The sequence below is a fragment of the Aotus nancymaae genome, unplaced genomic scaffold, assembly GCF_030222135.1.
Source record: "Aotus nancymaae isolate 86718 unplaced genomic scaffold, 86718_ANA_hifiasm-v0.15.2.pri h1tg000040l, whole genome shotgun sequence".
NCBI classification, from domain to species: domain Eukaryota; kingdom Metazoa; phylum Chordata; class Mammalia; order Primates; family Aotidae; genus Aotus; species Aotus nancymaae.
The window spans coordinates 117,973,235-117,995,389 of record NW_026988454.1 but is presented as its reverse complement, the minus strand read 5'-3'; the positions used below and the strand labels follow the sequence as shown (position 1 = coordinate 117,995,389).

The 22,155-nt window shown below is 49.2% G+C and overlaps 1 protein-coding gene and 1 pseudogene across 1 annotated transcript in view; both read right to left on the bottom strand.

The window, feature by feature from the left end:
- MRPL14 (mitochondrial ribosomal protein L14) overlaps positions 1–22,155 on the bottom strand; it is a 114,106-nt gene that overhangs the window by 72,212 nt on the left and 19,739 nt on the right. The window contains exon 5 of the mRNA XM_012448753.3: positions 6,495–6,592. Within this exon, the coding sequence (XP_012304176.2) occupies positions 6,495–6,592 (98 nt within the window). The remainder of the gene's footprint in view (positions 1–6,494; positions 6,593–22,155) is intronic.
- On the bottom strand, positions 1,437–18,209 carry LOC135268371 (large ribosomal subunit protein eL29-like; annotated as a pseudogene).

Genomic DNA, 22,155 nt, shown 5'->3' with positions numbered 1-22,155 from the left:
TATTGAGACCCCCAACTCTAAAAACATGTTGTTTTAAATTAGTTGGATATGGTGGCATTTGTAGTCTCAGTTATTCAGGAGGCTGAGGCAAAAGGATCATTTGAGCCCAGGAGATCGAGGCTACAGTGAGCTATGATCATGTCACAGCACTCCAGCCTGGGTGACAGAGTAAAGACCCTGTCTCAACTTTTTTTTAAAAGTTCCTGGAATTCAGGTGATTTTTTTTTTTTTAAGGAGAGTCTTTATCTTTAGACACACATTTAGAAAAATCTGTGAAATGACATGGTATTTTAGATGTGCTTAAAAATAATCTAGGTGTGGGGGCAGGGGAGAGGGGGCAAGGAAGTGGATGAAACAAGCTTGGTCATAAAGTGATAGCTGCTGAGTATGGGAATGAGTGTGTGGAGTTCATTATACTTTATTCTCTATTTACGCATGGGTTTGAGAGTTTCTCTAATAAAAACTTCAAAAAGAAAAACTTCCCCGTAAGAAACTCTCCCATATGAGGAGACTAGCCCCTGACCTAAGGGAACCCCACCCAGTCTGCCAGGGACGCACAGACCCTGCCCGGCATCTTCTTAGCCTGCCTCCACTGGCCAGCGGCCACATTATAGGACACAGGCCTGGGATCCTGACAAATGCTCAGCCTCGAACCTGGCCCTCATCACTGAGGCCAATGGTCAGTCACTGGAATCACATCTAAGCAGACCTGGTTCTGGTTCCAGCTCCACCTTGCGCATGGCCTGAGGCTCCTCACCTGACCCACACCTGCCTGGATCCGAGAAAATGTCCAGTGAGTCCTGGGCCATTAGCAGTGAGAAAGTCCCCCTGCTCTTATTGTGGCTGCTCCTCTCACTGCCTCTGCCTCCGGGTCTGTATAATGAAGACTGGAATCACCAGGCAAGTTTGCAGATATTTGAGGCAATGCTCAGTATGCACCCAGAGAGAGCTGCCAGGACCAGGGAAGGGAGCTGGCCACAGTCATACAGTCACCTAGTGGCAGAACTGGGTTCTTCACATAAGCAGGGCACTGTGCCAGCTGCCACCCCAACCACCACCATGAGGCCTGCAGGCCAGTGGACAGCATGTCCTCATTCCGAGTCTGAGGCAATGTCCCTGAGACCCTTCCCTCCAGCCCCAACTCCCATTCCAGGAGCCTCTGACTCAGGGGAGTACCAGGAAGCCTGCACAGGCCAGATGCAAGCCAGGAAGGAGAGGGCTGGGGAAGGATGCAGAAGCCTCTGTCCTGCCCTCCTGGAGCACAGAAGAATCCAGAAACATCGGTCTGGGAGAGTGCGCCCAGACTTAGGGACTCTACCAGGAGACTACCGGGTGACTCCTAAGTCAGGAGTCTTAGCCTTGCCCAGCCTTTCCTAAATAATAATAGTCAACATTTGTATATCTGCTACTGTGTACAAGACAAGAGAGTGTTCTGCTTTAGGTATATTATGCCATTTACTTCTCAAAACAACCCTAAGAGGCCAATGCTATCACTGTCTTCATTTTACACATGGGGAAACCGAGGCACAGAGAGAGTAACTAACTTTCCCAAAGTCAGCTTGCACACAGCAGAGCTAGGATTTGGTCCCAGCCAGCCTGCCTTGAATTTGTGTTCTTACTCACCCCAATGCACTCAGAGAGCATGGCCTGGCTTTTCCTGAGCCAGTACTTCTGATTTCCCCGGAGTAACAACTGATTCCCTGTTTATACCACAACACCTGGGATGGGAGCTTCACCCAGGGGTGGCAGTGCTGGCACCTGGGCAGCACTCCCACCTTGTCTCTTATTCAGGAAAGCAGAGTAGAAGGTAAGTGGGAATGACACTATCAGAAGGATAGGTTTTAACTCATTTCTTCTTTCTCTTCCTTTTCTTTTTCTCCTTCTCCTTCTTCTTCATTGTTGAGACAGTTTCACTCCCATCACCCAGTGCAATGCCATGATCTCAACTCACTGCAACCTCCAACTCCTGGACTCAAGTAATTCTCCTGCCTCAGCTTCTGAGTAGCTGGGACTACAGGTGTACATCACTGTACCCGGCTAATTTTTTTATTTTTTGTAGAGATGGGGTTTTTCCATGTTACTCAGGCTGGTCTCAAACTCCTGGCCTCAAGTGATCCACCTGCCTCCAAAGTGCTGGGATTACAGGCATGAGTCACCGTGCCCAGCCTTCTTCTTAATTTAAATCACTCACAAAAAAAGTTAACCAAAATCTGGGTCAGGTGCAGTGGCTCAAAAAATATGTATACAAAAAATTAGCCAGGCATGGTGGCACACCTATGGTCCCAGCTACTAGGGAGGCTGAGGTGGGAGGATTGCTTGAGCCAGGGAGGCAGAGGTTGCAGTGAGCTGAGACTATGCCACTGTACTCCAGCCATTCCAGCCTGGGCAACAGAGGGAGACTGTGTCTCAAAAAAAAAAAAAAGAAAGTTAACCAAGATCAGCAACAAAATAGTCGTGAAATGCCCTCACAACCGGTCACAGCAAGGCCCTGGAGAATTTCTTTCCTCTACTGAATGCAAGCAGCTGGGGTATCTCCTCTGAGCTGAAACATGCTGAAAGAAGAGTGGTTACGAGCAGAGGTCTCGGGGTGGGTGCTGCCACTTCCAAGCTGTAAAACCCTGGCCCACAGATTAGTTCACCTCTCTGCGCCTCAGTTTCCCCATCTGTAAAGTGGGATGATAATAGCATCCCCTCGCAAAGTTGTTAGAAGGTTTTTGTTTTTTTCTGCCTCAGGTTTATTTGTACAAATAGCACAGGAGGATCCCAGCCCTATGCAGACAGCAGCCCAGGGTGGGTCACACCAGTCCTGTCCTCACATTGGCAGACAGAGCTCTACTCTGAAGCCTTTGTAGGAGCGTGGGCACCTCTGGGATCCTGAGCTGGAACTGAAGCTGGAGCTGCAGCCTGGGCCTTGGTTTGATCCTTGGTCTTAACCTTTGGCTGGCACAGCCTGAGCCCCTTGGCAATGCGGGCACGAGCACACTTCCCAGGCTTGGGTTGGACAATGCAAGCAAGTCAATCGAGCTTGTGGCTGACACCCTTTGGGATCCTGGCCTTAACCTCCTTGGGCTTTACAAGAGCCTTGATAGCCTCAGCCTGTGCACTCGTGGCCTTGGCACTGTTGGCCTGCATCTTCTTTACGCCTTTCTTGTTGTGCTTCTTGGCAAAGTGCATGCTCCTCAGGAACTTGGGGTCCACCCCCTTAAGAGCTTCGTATCTTTGAGATCGGGGTTTCCTAAGGCCATTTCTGTGCCATTTTTGGGACTGGTTGTGTGTGGTGTGGTTCTTGGACTTTGCCATGTCTGTATCTTAAGCCGTGGCTCCTGAAGCGTCTAGAACCAGAAGAGCTAGAAAGTTTAAATGAATCTTCTAGCTTCATTGTAAAGCATTCAGCCTAGGGCCTGGCACACAGAAGGTGTACATCATGGGCTATTAGCATTACTACTGCGATCAGGACTGCCCCAACCAAGTCATGAGCTCCTTGGGGAAGGAACTGCATCTTGTTTATCTTTGTCTATTTGAGTATTTTCCACGGGGCTCGGCATACAGTAGGTGCTCCATGTCTTAGGTCAGGTTCCCCAGAAGCAGATCCTGAGACAAGAATTCATAGCTAAATGATTTGGGAGTGCTCCCAGGGAAACTGGAGAGGGACTAGAAGAGCAAGACAGGAAAGGAAGAGGCCAAGAAGGGTGCAGATTCAGGCAAAGCTCTGCAGATGGCTTCAGCCTGATCTCGCAGGGGAACTGGGAAGTCTAAGTTGTCCTTGCCCCAGGCAAGGAGGTGGAAGCTTACTCTCCTGCACCCCAGTCGTTGGCTAAGAGCCACCATGGAGGGGATAAACTTCCAGGCACTTCCCATTATGCTCCAGTAGCAGAGGGCAGTGCCAAGAGAGCATCCAGAAGGGAAGGCACCCAGGGACCAGGAGGGTCTGTGAAAATGGAAAAAGGCACCCAGGGGCCAGGAGGGGACCTGCCACCCCCCATAAATATCATAAATGTCATCCCAGCCTCTGAAGGGTCACAGTTCCCCAGGGAGTCCAGGACAGTGGAGGCAGAGTGGGCAGGGGGGACTGCCAGGCAGTGGGAGCAGCTCTGACTTACACATTGGTCAGAGCCAAGAGGGTCCTCTGAGGTCCAGACTCCCTACCAGCTGACTAGGGCAGGCCTGGGACTGTCTGAGTTGGACTTAAGGGTCCCTACTATGTGCCTGGCATAGATGCTGAGTTCTTCACATGATTTTCTCATTTAACCCTCACACCACCACTGGACAGATGACTCTGAGGCAGAGGCATGGCATGGAGAGGCCTACCTGCGGCACCCCAAAGAGTTAAGGGCAAAGATGGTTGATGTCATTAAGAAATGCAAATAAAAACCACAGTGAGCTACCATTTCACATCCACTAGGGTGGTTATAATAAAAATCTTTAATGAAACCTAAGTGTTGGTGACAGTGTGGAGAAATGAGATCCCTCACACATTGCTAGTGGCAATGTAAAATGGTGCAGCTGCCGTGAAATAGTTTGGCAGTCCCAGCATAAGCTGAACACGGAATCACCACAGGACACTGAAATTCTGCTTTTAGTACAGACTAAAAAATAATTAGGCCGGGCGCGGTGGCTCACGCCTATAATCCCAGCACTTTGAGAGGCTGAGACAGGTGGATCATGAGGTCAAGAGATCGAGACCATCCTGGTCAACATGGTGAAACCCCATCTCTACTAAAAATACAAAAATTAGCTGGGCATGATGGTGCATGCCTGTAGTCCCAGCTACTCGGGAGGCTGAGGCAGGAGAATTGCTTGAACCCAGGAGACGGAGGTTGCGGTGAGCCAAGATCGCGCCATTGCACTCCAGCCTGGGTAACGAGAGCGAAACTCTGTCTCAAAAAAAAAAAAAAAAAAAAAAATTAAATACAGTTATTCAGACAAAAACTTGCTGGCCAGGCGCCGTGGCTCACACCTGTAATCCCAGCACTTTGGAAGGCTGAGGCAGGCGGATCACGAGATCAGGAGTTCAAGACCAGCCTGAACAATACAGTGAAACCCCATTTCTACTAAAAATCCAAACATTAGCTGGGCATGGTGGTATGTGCCTATAATCCCAACTACTCAGGAGGTGGAGGCAGGAGAATCGCTTGAACCCAGGAGGCAGAGGCTGAAGTGAGCCAAGATTGTGCCACTGCTCTCCAGCCTGGGTGACAGAGTGAGACTCTGTCTCAAAAAAAAAAAAAAAAAAAAAAACCTTGCACAAGAATGTTCACAGCAGCACTATTCACAACCTCAAAGGTGGAAACAACCCCAGTGTCCACCACTGATGAATGGATAAAGACAATGTGTTATATCCATACAACAGAATATTATTCAGTCATAAAAAGAAACAAAATACTGATACATGCTATGACATGGATGAACCTTGAAAACATTATGCTGAGAAAAGAAGCCAGAAGCAAAAGGCCATATAGTGTACAATCCCATTTATAGGAAATGTCCACAATGGGCAGATTTACAGACAGAATGCAGATTGCTGGCTGCCAGGGGCTGGGAGGCAGGGACTGGGGAGTGACTGCTAATAGATGTGGAACTGGGGAGTGGTGACAGTCAGGCAGCATTTTCTTTTCTTTTCTTTTCTTTTTTTTTTTTTTGAGACGGAGTCTCACTCTGTCACCCAGGCTGGAGTACAGTGGCATAATCTCTGCTCATCACAGCCTCAACCTCCTGGGCTCAAGCAATCCTCCCACCTCAGCCTCCCAAGTAGCCAACTACATGGGCGCTCTATCACAACAACTCATTTTATTTTTTTGTAGATACAGGTCTTCCCATGTTGCCCAGGCTGGTTTTGAACTCCTGGGCTCAAGCAATCCACCTGCCTAAGCTTCCCAAAGTGTTGGGACTACAGGTGTGATCCACCATGCCCAGCCCACACAGTATTTTCAGTGTAATAAATGCTGCTAAATTATACACTTTAAGGCCCACACCTGTAATCCCAACACTTTGGGAGGCCAAGGTGGGTGGACTGCCTAAGCTCAGGAGTTTGAGACCAGCCTGGGCAACATGGTAAGACCCCACCTCTACTAAAAATACAAAAAATTAGCCAGGCATGGTGGCATACATCTGTAATCCCAGCTGCTCAGGAGGCTGAGACAGGAGAGTCACTTGAACCCAGGAGGCAGAGGTTACAGTGAGCCAAGATTGCACCACTGCACCCCAGCCTGGGCAACAGAGTGAGACTGTCTCCTAAATAGATAGATAAAATATTTTAAAATGGTTAAAATGGCAACTTTTATGTGTACTTTACCAGAATTCTCTTAAGTTAAAAAGAAAAAAATGTGAGTTTTGAATCTACCCTTCAAGGGCCCAGGAGCTGCCAACACAGTCAGCCACAGTGTTTCCAGATGGACAGAACAAATCAAAATCATGTCTGCCAGACACTATGCTGATAGCAAGTTGTTTTTGAAATTTTTTGTGCCTTGGCCTGCTGGAGAAATAAAAGCTCTGACCTTGAGTTCATGCAGGCCTGAATGTAAATGCTGGTTCCACCACTGGCTGTGTGACCTTGGGCAAATCACTGAGTCTTTCTGGGCCTCAGTTTTCTCATCTGTAAAATGGAGATAAGAAGCAGCTCTTCACTAACTCATGAAAAAGCCCTAAGCATAGTGCAAGACACACAGTAAGGATCAGCAATGGTTGGTTTCCTTCCTCCCTCTCTTTTCCCCATACATGCCCTTGACATGTATCCCAGCCAGATTTCACCTGTGCGGATACCCTCCCAGGAGGCTGCGCACAGGGCACCACTTGTCCAGGTTCCCTGATGGACCCTGCCTGCAGGATGTTCACACTTTCAAAGACAGAACAAGTTAATCCACAGGAAGCCTAAGTGCAGAGGGGACTGAAGAATTTCTGGACTAATCCAGGAAATATTCTGGACTAATTCAGGAAATATTCAGGCTCTTTCCCTCCCATCACGCCATCAGGTCAGCAACCTTCTCCAACACTATGTCCCTTCACACACACATGCTCTCCAAACTTCTAACCCAGCAATTCCCAGGAACTGGTTTCTGATCTTGTTCTCCCCTGTCCACAGCTCAAAATGTCAGCATAAGAATGCTGATCGGCCTTTCTAGAGAAGAACTATTCTTTTTTTTTTTTGGTATTAAAATATTCATTTTTTAGGGTACAATAGTAGAAAATTAATTTTTTACCTATCCCGTGTCCTTACTTGACAAAATAAGATGCCATCAACCTTTATGCCAGTTTTCAAAATGAATTTTTGAAATTTTATTGATAAATCATTGTGCCCCCTAACCCCAGTCTTCCTCTCCCAGCAGGGAGCAATCCTGCTTCACTTGCTCAGTGAGCATGAGGAGGGCATGGGCCCTGGGGTCCATCCCTGCCAGGTCATTCCCTCCAGCCCTCCCTGTCATTCCCACAGTAGCAGACAGGCAATAGCACTCCCTCTTCCCTGCATCGCGGATGCCAGGCTGGGTGCCACAGCCTCTGCATACCAACAGACTGGTCTCTACGTCCTGGTGCCAGAGGAGGTGGGTAACATGGAGCCATCACACTCACCCAATTACCAGACCTCTGGATCAACTTAAGAAGGGATGGTCTGTGTTCACAGAGCAATTTTCCTCTGAACCAAATGAAGCTTCATCAGACTGTGTGGACCCCACTCTGCCTGGGCAAGTTACAGCCCAATCTCCCCACTGAGAAGGGCCTATGTGCATCACTGTGTCCTCTTGGCCTTCTCCAAGTCTCTCGGGTTTGACCAGACCATTCTAGGTATTGTCCTACCACGCAGGGTAATGCTAAGGACATGGCCAAGGTCCCTAACGCTACAGCCAGTAGTATACAATATACCTCAAACTCTCCACTCAAAATCCTGTCTTGGGCTGGAAAGCAAAGTAAGTGGCAGAGACATGAGGCCAGCCCCGGGTGCTCCCGCTCTGGGAGATATCAGGCTCAGCCCCACATGCAACCTGCGGCATGTGTTAGAAACCATCAGGAGATCACCAGGGGCTGCTAAGAAAAAAGGCTGGGGAAGACAATGACAGGCAGGCAGCAAATACAGGCTAAGGGCTCACTATGGACTAGGCACACTGCTGGGGTCAAGAAAGCAAATACGAAGGAGACATGATGCCCTGCCCTGAAGGGGCTCACAGATGAGCAGGTGTGACCTGGGGGAAGAGGAGAAGCCAGGACTAACACATATCAAGTCTATTCATCTCCTGTAATCCCAGAGAAAAGAGCCCAGACTCACAGAGCTGACAACCAAGCCAAAGAGTAGAGAAATTTCAGATTGAGGTAAGTCCTAGAAGAAAATAAACAGAAAGTGAGATGAAGTAGAACCAGGTGGGGGATTTAGAGAGGCTGGTCACAGAGGGCCTGAGGAGGTGACATTGGAGATGAGGTGGAGGATGGAATGAGAAGGAAATATTCCAGGTAAAGAAGGGCAGGTGCAAAGGCCAGGAGGCAAGTTCAAGGAGGAGCAGGGACACTGATGTGGGTGAGATGTGTGGAGAGCAACATGAGAGAGGAGGGAGGCAGGGCAGGCAAGGCCTTGCAGGCCCTGGTGAGGAATCCAGGTTGAATGATAAGAGCTTTATCCCCATGTAGTAGGTGAGAAACTGAAGCTCAGAGAGGTTAAGTAACTTGCCCAGGGTCATACAGCTAGTGAATAGCCAAGCTGAGATTCTACCATACATTCTGGTAACAAAGTCCACATGTTTTCTTTCCTCTAGTCACTGAACAGGAACTGGCTGGCTGTGACAAAATATGATAACTGGTAAGTGATTAATGACAAGTGGTTTATGAGAGGAGCCTAGGGTGGGGGGCGCAGTTTGCCGGGGAAGTCTTCATTGGAGGAGCTAACTGGGTACCTAAGAATGAGGAGGATTCTGCCAGGTGGAAAAGTGGGGAGGAAGAGTGCTCAAAGCAAGGAGAATAACTTGAGCAAGGCCAGGGTGTGGAACACGAGGCCTGGTGGGAGCTAAGAGGCAATGGAGTTGCTGAGAGTAGAACTGGCAGGAGACAGGTGTGGAAGGCAGGGTGGGCCAGACCAGAAGGGACCCTGAATGCCTACCAAGGATGTCTCCATTGAATTTCTGGGCAATGAGGAGCCAAGGCAGGTTCTTCAACAGGCTGAACTGTACTGTGCTTTAGAAAGATGACTGTGATGCAGGAGCCTGGAGAGGCTGGTGTGGGGGCAGGGGCAGCTAAAATAAATGGCCAGAGGCTGCAGAAAGAGGTGGAGCAGGACAGGGTCCCTCAAGCCCCAGAGGTAACCAAGACTGCCAGGTCCCCGCTGGACAGGAACTCATGTATCCTAATCACACACAACCTCAACGACCTGGCTGGGGGGTATTTGGGAACAAACTGAGCAGTAGATAAGAAAGTATTTTTGGTTTGGTTGTTGTTTTTTTGGCTGTTACTGTTTTTTTGAGATGGAGTTTCACTCTTGTCACCCAGGTTGGAGTGCAATGGCGCAATCTCGGCTCACTGCAACCTCCGCCTCCCAGTTCAAGCGATTCTCTTGCCTCAGCCTTCCTAGTAGCTGAGACCACAGGCGTGTGCCACCATGCCTGGCTAATTTTTGTACTTTTAGTAGAAACAGGTTTCCACCATGTTGGCCAGGCTGGTCTCAAACTCCTGACCTCAGGTGACCCACCAGCCTCGGCCTCCCAAAGTGCTGGGATTACAGGTGTGAGCTACCACACCCTACTAAGAAAGTATTTTTGCAGACCCCAAGAATGCAGTGTCTGGCTGGGAGCAGTGGCACACGCCTATAATCCCAACACTTTGGGAGACCCAGGCAGGCGGACTGCCTGAGGTCAGGAGTTCAAGACCAGCCTGGCCAACATGGTGAGTCCTCATCTCTATTAAAAATACAAAAAAATTAGCCGGGTATAGTGGCAGGAGCCTATAATCCCAGTTACTCAGGAGGCTGAGGCAGGAGAATCACTTGAACCTGGGAGGCGGAGGTTGCTGTGAGCCAAGATGGCGCCATTGCACTCCAGCCTGGGCAACAAAATAAAAGAATGCGGTGTCCCCAGCCCCAGTCCCTACCCTGCTTCATCCTACCTACTCCCCGCAAAGTTTGGCCTGGATCCATGGCTGGAGTCCATTCCTAGCCCACAGCCCCAGGTCCTGCTGCAGTGACCCCTATCAACCCAAGGCATTCTGTTCATGCTCCGTGACTCCCATGAAGGATAAGGGCAGAGTGCTGGCTTTACAGGAATTGGATGACCCTCAGATATGCTTACACAGCCCTGATCTTGAAAGGGGACCTGTTTTGACTCACTTCATCCCCACAAGGTAGGTACTATTATATTCCAAGGAGGGGAAACTGAGGCACAGGGGACTTGCCCAAGGGATGTGAACCCTGGGGCAGTCTGGTGCCAGGGTCTGTCCTCTGTGCTCCACCTCAAGGTAATCATTGCTCTCTCTAGACTCTGAGTATCTCTACCCGCTCTCCTCTCTCCTCTTTGCTTTCTTGATGATCCTGCCAGATACTCCATTTCCTGCCAGGAGGGAGGGCTACATGTGACAATTTGGCATCAGAGCCCCAGCTGCTCCCTCCTCAGGAACCACCTGCCTGCTTGCCACAGCAGGTGGTGAAGAGCTGGACCTGAGCTCAGACGGCCCCTGGAAGAGGCAAGCAGGCCTGTCTGAACCCTCCTCCCCCGCATAACAGAAATGGCTGCCAGCCCTGATGGATAGGCCTACAGCAGACTGTGCCCGTCCCCCACTCTACAGGCAGCGCTCACCGCTTACCTCTACTCCAGGGGACCCAGCTGAGGCAGCACCTGCCCAGGATGTCATGGTGCCATGGTTGCACAGCTCCTGGACCAGGGCCTGAAAGCTTCTTTGCCCACTAGATGGTGCAATGTGCACAGAAATGTGGGTTGACCGCTTGGCCTCCCTTCCCACCTGCAGAGAAACTGGATTTCACAAGGCATTTATCTCATTTTTATTCTCATTCCTCATTTTAACCCATAGCCAACCATTTGTATCTGTCCTTGCAAAACAAGTGCATGTATTTTTTAGTTTCACTTAGTACATTATACATATATATACACATTATATGTGTGTGTGTGTGTGTGTGTGTGTGTGTGTATATATATATATTTTTTTCTTATTTGTTTTCACTCAGCACTATATTCTTAAACCTCAGCCATGTTACTGTGGGCACATTTAGTTCCCGGTGGGCACCTTCCACATTTATTTACCCACTCTGACGGTGAAAGGCACCCAAGTTCCCTCCAACACCCCAGCAACCCTGCCATGACTGTTTATTGACGGGAACCCTTACAGCTCTACCTGAAAACCTAGGAAGCGGAATTGCCAGATTACAGGGCAGGCAGCGACCTCATTTGGCACCGTACTGACAGCCATCCAGCTCTCAATCCACCGAGTTCTTGGAGGGTTCCTGGGGAAAAGCCCTGGCCTCCTAGGACTACTCAGCCTAGCATCCCTTCCTGTGAGGAGGGGCCCCAATCCTTTCTGCTTGGGCCCAGGGGAGATGGAGAGCCAGTGGCCTCTGTCAAGAGCATCTTGCAAAGGTAAGACTTTAAGGTTCTAGTTCTACATCTACCCTAGGCCTGCTCTCCGCACTTTTTTTTTTTTTTTAAGTAAAGGGCAATGCTGGTCTGTTAAATCCCCCACATCCCTCTCTTCAGGAGTCTTTCTGATTACAAAGCCCATTCTTTTTTTCCCTTCCCCTCCCACGGAACTATCCCAGTTTCCTACATTTTCCCATTTCTCTTCCTCAGCCCATCCCTTCCATGTGAACACTCTACAATTACTAGCTATGTGTCTGTGAGCAAGTTGCTTGGACTCTCCCTCTTTGTCTATAATATGGAAATAAGTAGTATCATTGCTAATAATAGGCACACAGGCATAATCCTTCCCTGGCCTCCATACAGCCATCTCTCTAACTCAATGCTGCCCTGCTTCCCACATATATTTAAGTAGCTCAAGCTCCTCCTCCCCCAGGAAGTCATCCCTGATTGAACCAGATACAGTCCCAATTCCCTTAATCCAACTGTCACCTAGTAAGAGCTCAAATGGTTATTTTTGGCTGAAATTTGAAATAACAATAATGGCTATAATGCACTAAGCACCTACTATTGCCAAGAATTGTTTGGCCTACTCCATATCCCCACAAGAGCCCTGGAAGGCAGACATCATCATGCCCACTTCTCAAATGAGGAAGCTGAGACTCAGAGTAAGGTGACTTGCCCAAAGTCACTAGCAGGTAATTGTCAAGGTCAGGACTAGAATACAGGCTTGTCTGATATAAAAGCTCTATCCCACAAAACCTCCTTCAGAATCCCTTCCTCTTGCCCTCATTCCCCCATACACGTGTGTGCATTGCATTTTAAAATTATTTGTGGTTTTACATAAACAAATAATATAGGGATATATTCTCCTTATTAAGAGCTGTATTACCTTTGACCAGGAACCTTCTACCCTCCTTCTTCCCCAAAGGAACTCTCACCATTAGTACTGTCTTGGGTATTGTTCTAGTGTTTTTTTTGTTTTGTTTTGTACTGTTTTTTTTTTGTTTTTCTGAGACAAGGTCTCTTGCTCTGGGGCCCAGGCTGGAGTGCAGTGGTATAATATTGGAGCTCACTGCCTCTCAGGTTCAGGTGATCCTCATGCTCGCCTCCCAAGTGGCTGGGACTATAGGTGCATGCCACCAGGCCCCGCTAATTTTTGTATTTTTAGTAGAGACAGGGTTTCACCATGTTGGCCAGGCTGGTCTCGAACTCCTGGGCTCAAGTGATCTGCCCAACTTGGCCTCCCAAAGTGCTGGGATTATAGGTGTGAGCCACCACACCTGGCCCCATAAATGTTTTGTATCTGTAGGAAATAACGTTGAGTATTTTTAGTTTACATAAATAATGTGTGTGAGGCTGGGTACAGTGGCTCAAGCTTGTAATCCCAGCACTTTGGAAGAATGAGGTGGGTGAATCACTTGAGACCAGGAGTTCAAGACCAGCCTGGCCAACATGGCAAAAACTCGTCTCTATAAAAATACAAAAATTATCTGGGCATGGTGGCACACACTTGTGATCCCAGATATGTAGGAAGTTGAGACACCTTGAATCTGGGGTGTGGAGGCTGAAGTGAGCCAAGATCGCACCACTGCACTCCATCCTGGGTGACAGAGTGAGACCCTATCTTAAAAAGAAAACAAAAAAACAAAAAACAAAACAAAACAAAAAACAGAATAATTTATGTGTATATCACTCTTCAATGTGCTTTTTCCCATTCAACAATATGTCTTGGAGAGTTCCATCTATCTATACCTACACCATCCTTTCTTGGAACAACTGTGTGCTATGCCATGGCACACATGGACTTTGCTTATTTACTCAGGCCCCTACTGATGGCTATTCAGATTGTTTCCAATTCTCACTATTAGAAACAGGCTGAAACGAGTATGTACAGACCTCTCTGGGCACTGTGATATGTGCTCTGTGCAGGACATGGACAGTCATCTCTTCCCATCTGCCACATCATTAGCAAACACCTCTCACAGGGGTTCTCAACTTGGGAGTCACTGGAGGTTTCAGGGGGACCTCAAAGCCCTAAAATTGTACCCAAAGTAACCCATGTATGCCTCTGCATACATGTACTATCTGGGAAGAGGGTCCACAACTCTTAGCAAGTTTCAGGGTTTTGAAGGGCCCATATTAACTTTCATACCTTTATGTTCTGGATAATACCATGTTATCTGCTCAAAAGGACAAGCTGGGCAACATAAAGCCCCTTCTCTCTCTTGTTCTGCCAACAAGGATTCCATCTAGTGCTGAAAGAGAGGACCTCTGGAGTCAGACCCAGGCCCAAATCCTGGCTCCATCCCTTACTGTGCAACTTTGGGCAATTAATTAACAACCAAGCCTCCGTTTCCACATTACAAACTGAGGTGACTAAACCTGCTTCACAGAGTTGTTGTAAGAAGTACACGAAATCCCTTGCGCCAAGCATCTTGTATGCACAGAAGGTACTGTTATGCGCCCGTGCCCTTGGTTTCCTTTAGTTCTGGCCAAGAGCTTCAGGCAACTGGGACCTTCTCAAGGGCAGAGACAAAGGCTCACCCAGAGTCTGCAACCCCCTTGGGCTCTGAGCCTAAATCTGTCATGGACAAATTAGGAGTGATTACACTGAGAAAAGAGTCCTTGTCCAGGCTCTCTGGGTCACACCACAGCAGTGTCACTAGGAGGCTGCGGGATAGGCCCTGGGGCTGGAGAGACTCGGCAAGAGCAGTTCTGACTGAAATAGTGTGTGCATGCGAGTGTGCATGTGTTATGTGTGCTCATATATGTGTGTAAATGAGTATGCATGTCTGAGTGTGAGCCTGTCCGTGAGTATGCATGTATCAGCATGTGAGTGTGTGTGTGTGTGTACATGTGGGTTGGGAGAGGCAGAAACCTAAGGGGAGACAGGGTTTCCAGAGAGGCAGCAGCAGCCCTGGCTCCTCCCCTTGCATGTCCAGGCCGCTGTAACAAATATTCCATCACCTACTGTGTGTCAAGCACTGCTCCTATCCTTGAACTCATAGGAAGACAAAAACAAGACAATGGGTTCAAGCAATATTTCCAGGTGCCAGCATTGTTCTAGGCACTGGAGATATAAAAAGACACATTCCTTGCCCTTCACCAAAGCCAGACATGACATATCTCCTGGAGTCAGTGTCACTTCAGTGAGTACAGCCCTGTAATGGGATACCCAGGAAGAGCTATGTTCAAGACCAGAAACCGTGGAGAAAAGCAGAGTTGACCCTGTCCTGGGCAGCAAACCCTTTGAGAGGGGCCACATCCTCTACCCTGCCCTGCAGACTCAAACACAAAATATCTCATTTCTCCTCCTTCACTTGGCCACCAAGCCCTGCTGGTGGCAGATCTCCTCTGTCAGGGGAGATCATGGGGCCCAGCACCCTCAGTATACTGATAACCCTTTTTCCATCCTCACCTTCCCTCTGGCAGCTGGCCCCACCTTTCCCCTCCCAACCTTCCTCTCATTCCCAACAAACAACCTCCCTCTCCCAACTAACATACAAGCTTGCCTCTCTGAGCACCCAGTCCCCTCACCAGGCTCAGGGAATGAGGTGTCCTTTCACTTGCTCAGGTTCTCCTGCTTCCTCCTCCATTGAGGTCTCCTTCCATCAGTCACCACTGCCCCCCAACCCCGACTTCCAACCATAAACAATCAACCATGGTGCAGAGGCACTGCAGTAGGGTTAGGCAGCCCAGCGCCACCATTTCCCAGGCCTGGGACCTTAGACAAGTTACCCCACCTCTCTGGGCTTTGGTTCTCATGCCTGTAGCACAGGGCAAAACCCAGTGATGCCAACAGAACCTACCTCATGAGGCCACTAGGAAGGATGAGATTATACTGGGCACATAAAATGCTGAGGACTGGGCTAGGGAGTGTTTAGTGAATGTGATCACTGCTGCTGGAAGCCCTTGACAGCACCCATGGTATCTGAAGAGTAGATGGTCTAGTAGATGGTCAGAAATACAGTCCAGGGATGGCATCAAATAGTTGTTTACTTTCCCCATCAAATCACCCTACAGTCCAAGTCAGATAAACCCCAGACTCTGTCTCCCCCAGGGTTCTCCATCCAGAGCCTAGGCTCTCAATCTCCTGGTCCCAATTCCCCGAGTCTGGGTGTCACCGGACAGCCTTCAGGGTAATACGCAGACCATACTAGTGGGTCTTCTCTTGCTGAAAATATTGATCTCTTAGTAACTTACTATGCCAACATCTTCTTACCAAAGACCCACTCAAAACAAGGGGAGGACCACCCATCTACAGGAAGAGTTGCTCAGGTATCTCCCATCCTAAAATCCTTGTCAGCCTCCAGCTAGAGCCCATCTCTCTCCTTCTCAGCCGAGCTTCTTGCAGAAGTCACCTGCACTTCCCTCTCTCCCCCCACCACAGGCTGCCTGATCCCACTGCTCCACAGTGACGACTGCCTGTGGCCACTCCACTCGTCCCTCCACAGGCCTCACTTCATATGTTGAGGTTGACCACTTCCTCTTGGAACAACATCTCCCTGGCTTCCAGGACTCCACCTCCCCAGTCTTCCTCCCATCTCCTTGACTGTCTTCTTGACCTTCCACCCAGCTTCCTCCTGCCCACCTGCCTCTTCAACACTAGCTTTCCCAGTACTCCAGCCTGGCTTACTGCACCTCTCTCCCCGGCCTCTCCTTGGGTGACTTCATGATTTGAAGCATGGTATTTCTAAAACCTCTTAAGTCTCTCTTCCTCTGTTCTCACTCATGACCTTATGTTTGGTGTATTCCACTGTCAACAAAACAGGTGCAACTAAACAAGCAGAAAATAACTCCCTCCCTTCTCCTCTCTCCCCTCCCAAGATCCTAGACTCCATAAAAAGCCCCATCCACCCCACCAAGCCAGAGCCCTAGAAGGTACCCTCGCCTCCTTCCACCTCCAAACTTTCACCAGATCCTGCCTATTCCACCTCAGGGTAAGTTTAACAACTGAACAGCCCAGTAGCTTTAAGACTCCAAGTGCAGGGAGGCATGGATGCACTTTATTTCTTGGACATGGCTTAGAGGAGGGGCAGCTCCTGAGCACAAGGGCAAGCTAAGGAGCAGCACAGGCCAGCAGGAGAGAAATCTCTGTGGCCCAGTTCACAAGCAGTCTCACCAGACCCCCAGCTGTGAATGGCTGCTGCAGGTATCTCCCCTCCCTACCTCAGCCCAGGCCTCCACCAATCAGCAGCTGAGCTGGCCCAGCTCCCCTCCACAGGGACAGCCTATAGCTTGCCCTGTGCTCACCCCAGACTTCCCCCACCGACCCCATTCTCCTTCACTATGAAGTTCCTGTGAACACAAAGACCGCCTCTCAATAACCTATCCCAAGATAATTTGGTTGTGCTAACTTGAATTTCTGAACTCCCTGACCTGTTTCCCAGTATGGCCCTTTCTCCATGCCAAGCTACCTCAACCTACTAAATAGCTCTTTTCCCTCAAATCTTTCTTAACTCTTAGCCTCCATCCCTGCCTTGCCCTACCATAGTACCATCTCTCTTTTTTTTTTCTTTTTTCCAGATGAAGTTTCGCTCTGTCATCCAGACTGGAGTGCAGTGGCGCGACACTGGCTCACTGCAACCTCCACCTGCCAAGTTCAAGTGATTCTCCTGCCTCAGCCTCCCAAATAGCTGGGATTTCAGGCGCATGCCATAACACCTGGCTAATTTTTGTATCTTTAGTAGAGACAGGGTTTCGCTGCGTTGACCAGACTGGTCTCAAACTCCCGACCTCAGATGATCCCCCTGGCTTGGCCTCCCAAAGTGCTGGGATTACAGGCGTAAGCCACCACGCCCGGCCATCTCTGGAACTTACTGAATTCCCTGCCCCCTTCCTGGCCCCTCACACTATCTCTTTTAGAGGGGTTCTTTGCACAGCAGCTGGGTGATCGTAATCAACTTCCATCTGGGATGGGGAGCCACTGGCCAGTTAAAGCAGGGCAGTGACAGGGTTAAAGTCCCAGCACCTAGTGCAACCCATGTAGCCTTCCCTGGCCTGGCCTGTCAGCCACCTGAGCCCCACCGCAACCCTCTAGGGTCCTAAACGGCAGACACATCCCACCCGGCATCACGCTTCTGGTTTTGGCTGGGATGAAAGGGTGTTCCCACTTGAGCCTGGCACAGGACTAGCTCTGTCCAGCTTCCATGCTTTGGGCATCTTCTCAGGAAGCCTTTCTGACTCTCTGGGTCAGTGCTGCCACAGCACATGGGCTCCTGTCATCTGCTGCAGGAGGCAGAAACTGCTCATAGGTCTGTCTGCCTTCCAAGAGCTTCTCCAGAGCAGGCTCCATATTTTGCCCATCTGGGCACACCCAGTAAATGTTTGTATCAGTCAGCGTCCAAGCAGGCAACAGGGGGCCACTTGAATTAGGATAATTTGAGGAGAGTTTAACAAAGGGACTGTTTACAAAGGTGTGGACCAGTACAGTGGGTGCTGCAGTGCCCTGAAGCCTAGGCCCCAAGAGTATGGAGCACTGCCTGAGGGGGCTGTGACATGCGACTGAGGAGTGTGGTCAGCCCTGCAGGAGGACAGATTTGAGAATGGGAGCCCGCTGATGCAGTCCATACAGGTCAGCCTCCTGGGGCATAGGGCAGGGTGGAAAAGGGTAAGAGGGACCCCAAGGAACAAATTAACATGTCCAACCTGGGGCTCAATTGGTGAACAGAACTTCACCAATGAGATGTCTGAGCAGGGTTCCACAGGAAGACCAACCATCTCTCCAGGGAGAAAAGGACATTTCAGGCCAAAGATGTGTCAAGGCTCACCTGTGTGGTCACCATGGCTTATGCCAGTGTAAAGGCAGCAACAGTACTGACAGGGTTGGAGAAGCAACGAGCAAAGTCGAGGTCTCCAAGTGGGACAAACCCCTGCCTCCAGGTTGAGAGCACAGAGTGAGCAGAGCTCCTCTGCCAGGCTGCAAGGGACTTCCTTGGCTTGGGTTTCCCAGATGAGGAATTGGGTTTGGATGTGAGTGGTAGCCCTTTGTGGGGATGGGGAAGAACCCACACTCTTTCTTCATTTGATAACCACAGCAACATTAAGAACCCGCCTGGAAATGGATGCTAAGAGCTCCAGGGTGAGCCAAGACCCAGGAAGCCCCCAGTCGGCCCAGTGCAGAGAATGAAGACTGGCCCATTTCCTTGGCCAGAGTAGATGACCAAGCTATGGAGGGACAGGAAACAGTGGTGTTAAACAAGGCCAGGAGCCAACCTCCAGCAGGAAGCACTGCCCTTAGCTTGGGCCGGAAGGTGCTGACCTAAGGCAACTGGAAGCAACTACAAGTATCCACAGTGGTCATCCAACGGATGCTTCCGGAAAACTATTTTAATAGCTGAGGGAGGGCACATTACCAAGAAATATTTCCACCACCTGTCAGTGCAGAAGAAAGAGCAGAAGCGATGAGGTTAGTTGGTGCTGACTTCAAATCTCAGCCTGCCACTTGACCACAAGTCCCTTAACTCTTCTCAGCCTGGGTTTTCTCACTCATAAATCAGACATAATAATCACACAGCATCATTGTGAAGACTTGGAAGAGAATATGTGAAGTGTCCAGCACAAAACTGGCACAAGGCAAGCCCTCAATAAATTGGTTTCTCTTCTCTGCTCCTACTACCGTGTGCTACAGACCCAAGCTGAAAGAGATGTGGCTTCTACCTCCAAGAGCTACCTCCAGTGAGCAGCTAGATTGTCACAAGAAGTTGGCAGCATGCGAAGACCAGGTCAGAGCCCTAGGGTGAAATGTGAAGTTCCACAAGGAAAAGGAACCCCACTGCCGCTACAGGAGGATGGACAGAACTTCTCGAAAACCAAAAGTGAAGCCAGGCGTGGTGGCTCAAGCCTATAATCCCGGTACTTTGGGAGGCCGAAGTGGGTGGATCACCTGAGGTCAGGACTTCAAGACCAGTCCGATCAACATGGAAAAACCCTGTCTCTACTAAAAATACAAAAGTATCCGGGCATGGTGGCACACACCTGTAACCCCAGCTACTCGGGAGACTGAGGCAGGAAAATCACTTGAACCTGGAAGGCAGAGACTGTGGTGAGCCGACACTGCGCCACTGCACTCCAGCCTGGGAAGTAAGAGTGAGACTCCGTCTCAAAAAAAAAAAAAAAAAAAACCACAAAAATGAAAAGAGAAAAGTAGGACAAACCCAAAAGTGACTCCAAAGTTGTAAGATTTGTAAGGCAGGAAGGTTGCTAGTGCCACTGCTAAGACAGTCCTGAGAGGTAAGGGCAGAGGCAGAAACCAAAACTCTGAGAAAAGTGACAAGCCAAAGTGACCTGACATGCAAGCCAGTGGCCAAGCCCAAGCTAAAGCTTTGGCCTCAGTCTCCAACCCAAAGCACTGCACATGCAATCATGTGGACCAGGTCTCCCCACCTCACTCTGTGAGCCAAATGGTCCCAATCCTCTAATGGCCTTGACTGCTGGCCTCAACCCTTCAGTAAGCTGCAGCCTTTCTAAATTTTCCATCAACTGTTCTAGCTTTAGGGCCCAAATCATGGCAATGGGCAGATAAACAGTGATCAAGTGCGTATTTCCATGGATTGCAATGTGGCTTCATTCCTGTAATTCTACACCACTATTATTGGCTCATGATGACTCCCAGATGCTCTCTGTCCTCCTTACACACAACAGGTCTCACCTAGTCTCACCCATAAGACTGTCAACACTTGGGGCCAAGGAGTTCTTTGCTGTGGGGGTGGTCCTGCACATTGTAGCATGGCCAGCAGCATCCTTGGCCTCTACCCACTAGATGCTGCCCCCAGTTGTGATGACCAACACTATCTCCAGACATTGCCAAATGTCCCCAGCTGAAAACCACTGCCTTATCTCTTGTACAGCTTTTTTTCCTCCTAAACTTGAAAAGTAAAAACACACTCCAGCTTAGTGGGGTTATAGACATCAAAGGATGTCTTAAACTAGAGTCATAAACTGGAGTTTAATGGGGAAACAGGAAACACCGGGCATCTGGGTAGTGTGGGTGAAGCCCTTGGGATAAGGATCTATGTGGAGATATGCAACTCTGTCCACCACGGGTCCTTGTAGACACTCCATAATGTCTTAATTTTTACCAACCCCTAAACTAGATGTCTATATACAGACTCCTAAATTGAGAATATGAATTTTAACTTTTCAGCTCTCATATTTTTGTGCCTCTACTACTAAGCATCAGTGATAACTATGAACAAGACAGAAACTGCTCCTGAGCCCATAGGCTTGCCCAATTTCACAGTGCTGTAAGAAGTGCTATGCTGGGAGTGACAGAGCTCAGCCTGAGCCCCACAGAAAAAGAACACTGGCCCAACTCCACCACTTACTAACAGTTTTCTATCTTTAAAACAGCGACACCAGCCCTACCTACGACTCAGAAGAGTTGTCACCAGGGCCTGGAGTCACAGAAGTTCTAGGCTGGAAGAAACTTTCTAGGACTAAAAGGTAAAGGCACTCTACAAAAGTGCTGCACAGAGGTAGAGATCTGCCAGTGGGGTTCAGAAATCACGTAGATCCCAGTGAGGAAGCACCTATTTAGAAGAAGGAAGAAGCAGTGAGATAGGCTCTGAAGCTCTCAGATCCAGTGAGGAATACAGGGGTCGGAGAGGTTTCAGACCACAGCTCACAAGCATCCTGCCTCCCTCCAACCCACGAGCACCACATACTCCAACTGCCTGATCCATGTGCCTTGGGAAGTCCTGCTCCTCAGGGCAGCTCAGATTCTCTCAACTCCTCACAAGCAATGCTGCTTCCTGCCCCTACAGGCTGGACAGGTATATCCCCATCCAAAAGTATTTTTTGGGCCGGATGTGGTGGCTCACACCTGTAATCCCAACATTTCAGGAGACCAAGGCAGGTGAATCACTTGAGGTCAGGAGTTCGAGACCAGCCTGGCCAACATGGTGAAACCCCATCTCTACTAATAATACAAAAATCAGCTGGTCATGGCAGTAAGTACCTGTAGTTCTAGCTACTTGGGAGGCTGAGGCACAAGAACTGCTTGAATCCGGGAGGTGGAGGTTGCAATGACCCGAGATCACGCCACTGTACTCCAGCCTGGGCGACAGAGTAAAACTGTCTCTTAAAAAAAAAACAACAACACTGTTTTTCAGAAAGTTCATCAGGTTTTTAAACTCAGTGGTAAAAGAGAGTGCTCAGTGACACTGTCAGATGCAATGAAAAGAGCTGGACTGGGCATTAGAAAACTCTAGTTCTTGTCCCAAATCTGTTAACTCTCACATGCAAAATTTGGGTGGCTCCGCAGCCCTCCAGGTCGACATGATCATCATGAATGGTCCAAACCACAATGGTGGGAATGTCAGCTTTGTTTTGAAATAAACTATTCTGAAGCCATAGGTGAGTTACCTCCAACAAAGCCTTGCCCTCAATTATCGAGACCCAGCCTGGAGAAACAAAATCCAGAGATAACCTTGAAAGCTCATTTCAGCAAGGATTTCATCCTTCTTTACCTGCAAACCTTTTACCAGAACTGGCAGCAAACTGATGAGTTAATGCAGTTGGTTGGCAGGATGCCAGTGAGACACATGGACAAATGAAAGCCCCACTTATTGACCCATGTGTGCCTGCCTCTTTGCAAATA